Raw genomic sequence first — 3,327 nt, forward strand, 5'->3', positions numbered from 1 at the left:
GCTCAAGGCTTCGTCGTGACGCCGGTTTTTCCTGTCTTTTTCTTCCAGTCTTCTCGTCGATCATTTTTCTTCCTTTCGTCGCCGCTATGTTCAATTATATTCTATATTCGATTCTTTTTTGAGGTTAGATCAATTTTTTTTAACAGCATAATAGCAAATACATTCGACATCGTATTAATATTTTTATTCGCACACTTTTAAACAGAGAAATTCAATTTTCTGGATTATTCGAAAATATCAAATATTCATTGCAATTGAATATCTCTTACCAAAGAAACAAGTGAGACAGAGAGAGAGAGAGAGAGAAATTCTATCATTTGTCTGGTAAAAGCGGGTGGAAGAATAAGTATGAGAAACAAGTGGAGCAAGTGGAGTAACATTGGGAACAGAGAATCGGAAGGAGGATAAGGAAGATAATTTGCGTATAAGTGGAAACTGGCCACGCGATTTGAATAAAAGGACAACATAAAACTGGGAACGAGAAAGGACAGGCCGGTGAAAGACAGTCCCGCTCGTGGAAATGGCGAACGATTAGATACGGTTTTCATGTACCGCCACTCCGGATGATGGACGTTGCTGTTTATTCCACCGACTGGATTATCGTGAATTTCCATGGAGAGAAAAATAACCGTGGACGCGTATCGCCAACGTTATTCGTTAACTTGTCCGATATGAAAATAGTTATTTCTTTCGGTTTATTTCGACGACACACCCGACAAATCTACGGAGCTGTTTTGAATAATCCAAGTAGCGGGAAAATACAAAATACGGATTTTCACGGAATATATCGTGTTTTCGAAATTTCTATCGAATTATTCCTTATTTTTCCTCGATGTGATGTGATTTAATTTTTTAATCTGAAATATGAAGGAATTCTTCAAATCAAGAGGATATCGATGGAAAATTCAATGTTTAGGATTAAATGGAAAATGGAAGTTGAACAAAGATTTTGCTTTATTCTACGAATATCATAATTCTACGAATATTTTGAGCTTCTTTTCTACGTGTCCTAATTTTGTGTCTATTGATAATTGCATTTAAATTTTTAATTTAACGTTCGTTTTCATTTAACGCAATTTGTTATCGAGTGGCTAAATCGATCCAAGATCAAAAGAATCGAGTCAACTGGCCAACACGATAATCATTATGATCGGAGGCAATCTTGCAGAAAATGATCATCGTAACGAGCCGCTTCCTTCGATCACGGTAGCCGAGTTGAACAAGCGCATTATCGATCTCTTATGCTACCTATTGAAAATAATCACGTCACAACCTGTCATCGACGTGGAAACTTTTTCACTCGTTGCCGTTCCAAATTTTTCTATACGATATTACATCATGTTTAATTATCGATTAACAAACATTTTGCTACATAATAAAATTCGTTCATTTTAAGAAAAATAAAAAATTGAAAAAAATTAAATATATATATTTAAATACAATTTGAAAAAAAAAAAACACAGAAATATATCGAAACTTTCAAGATCTTAATTCATAATACTGGTCTCAATTACTCTAAATAATACGATTTGAAAAAGACGAAAGTCTTTGTTGAAATATCGAGACGACCTTCAATATTCAATAATCATGATAGCGCAACCCATATATATATTTTGTATTTCGAATATGGATGGAGGAAATCCGAATGGAACGATTTGGATGGAGTTGGACAGATCGAGGCGTCAGCATGACGGAGATGCGACACGAAAGACGCGATTTTTCTGGGAAAAACGTTTGCGTAACCGAGCCACAGACGCGCGTACACATAATCCGTGGATGTTACAGGCTCTCTTACGTATCCAACCGGGCGGCGAAACAAAAATGTCGACGAAAACGACTCGATCGACTCGAGTAAATCCACCCTGTCTGGAACGCTGTCACGAAGGGATGAACACGAGTAACGGAAGACGAAGAAGAAGAAGAAGAAGAAGAAGAAAAGAGTTTCGAGGCAACCGTTACTGGAAACGAACGCTGAATTATTCATAGGGAATCTGTTGCTTTTATTTCGACCTCCATCCCGTACGTTCTTTGTACTTTGAATTTGTTTAGGGGGGGAAAAAATCGGATGGAAAACGATCCGACGAAAATTGTGCGTGTAAAACGTTGATTTCGCGTTGGGATTTCGATCAAGGAGGGGTCAATCGAATCGTTGGAAGAACGAATTGTGAAGAGAATTCGATCTTTCAATCGCGATAAAGTGAATTTTTAATTATCGAGAATATAAAATGATGTCGAAAAATTGTTAAATTAAAGATTTTTAAAAATCTTAAAAAAGAAACAAATGTTTAAACCTTTTTTGGAAGCGTATTATTATTGTTCTCTTTATTGAGTCATCAATGGCGCAATTTCATTCGCTCCATCTATTTTTTTTCTACGGAATATTAAGCGTATTATATCGATTATTATAATCGTTGGATCCGTCTACTTTTTTTCCTGAACACCGGTTCATTCCACCAAGAGGTTCTAAGTATGGACGAAACGCGATCCTCCGGGGTATAACCGGGCCAACGTGGTGTACGGGGCAGAGAATGGGATTTTAATCAGGACGATATACGACAGCCGGTTGAGACGAAAGAGAGACTAAACTATCCGACGTTATTAATTCCTCGAGAAGGATCGAGCCATTTGGTGATTGACGTCGCGTGACCACGAGTTACGTAATTCAGCATCGAATCCTCCAGGGTTGCGAGCAGGATAATAGGCATCCGGAAGCCAAGGACAAGATCGGATAGAGAAAAAGTCGTCAAGATTTTTTTTCTTTTTTTCCAATCTCCTTCTTCCATCCATTTTTCTCAAATTTTTCAACGACGCCCCAATCATCGCCATTCTTAATACATATATCCTCCCCCTCTCCTATGATTACATCAACACTTCGATATTTCAATTATCCAATTATTCACGGATAAAAATATCCTCGACAAATAATCTAAAATAACGACGTTACAATTCACCATTATTTCTTCCACTACTTAATTTCGCTCGCCACTACTCAAAATACTTTTAATAAATCTTTTGGCACGTTTAAAAAAATATATATAAATTATTATATCGAATACCTGTTCGGTCGTAAGGTGCAGCTCTTCTAGGCGCTGGCTGCCCCCTAACCGGATGGAATTGCTGCTGTTGGTGCAAGGGTGGCGTCTGGGCGGGTTGCAGCTGCAGATGATACTGCTGGGAGGTGGAATAATGGGCGGATGGGTTGGCGGTGGATGCCGCCACCGATTGTTGCTGATACTGACCTGCCTGCTGATACTGATTGATGTGATTCGGATGATGGAAGTGATGGGGGTGGGGGTGGGTGTGCGGCTGCCCCGCGCCCGCCCCGTG

General features: G+C 38.8%; 1 protein-coding gene across 6 annotated transcripts in view; it reads right to left on the bottom strand.

Moving 5' to 3' along the window:
* The window catches only part of LOC102670988 (thyrotroph embryonic factor-like), a 68,827-nt gene that overhangs the window by 64,992 nt on the left and 508 nt on the right, over nt 1-3,327 (bottom strand). For all 6 annotated transcript variants that reach the window (XM_031510672.1, XM_031510671.1, XM_031510673.1 and 3 more), the window contains exon 2: nt 3,057-3,327. In XM_031510672.1, coding sequence (XP_031366532.1) covers nt 3,057-3,327 — 271 coding nt within the window. The remainder of the gene's footprint in view (nt 1-3,056) is intronic.

Source organism: Apis dorsata, unplaced genomic scaffold, assembly GCF_000469605.1.
Source record: "Apis dorsata unplaced genomic scaffold, Apis dorsata 1.3 scaffold_251, whole genome shotgun sequence".
NCBI lineage: Eukaryota > Metazoa > Arthropoda > Insecta > Hymenoptera > Apidae > Apis > Apis dorsata.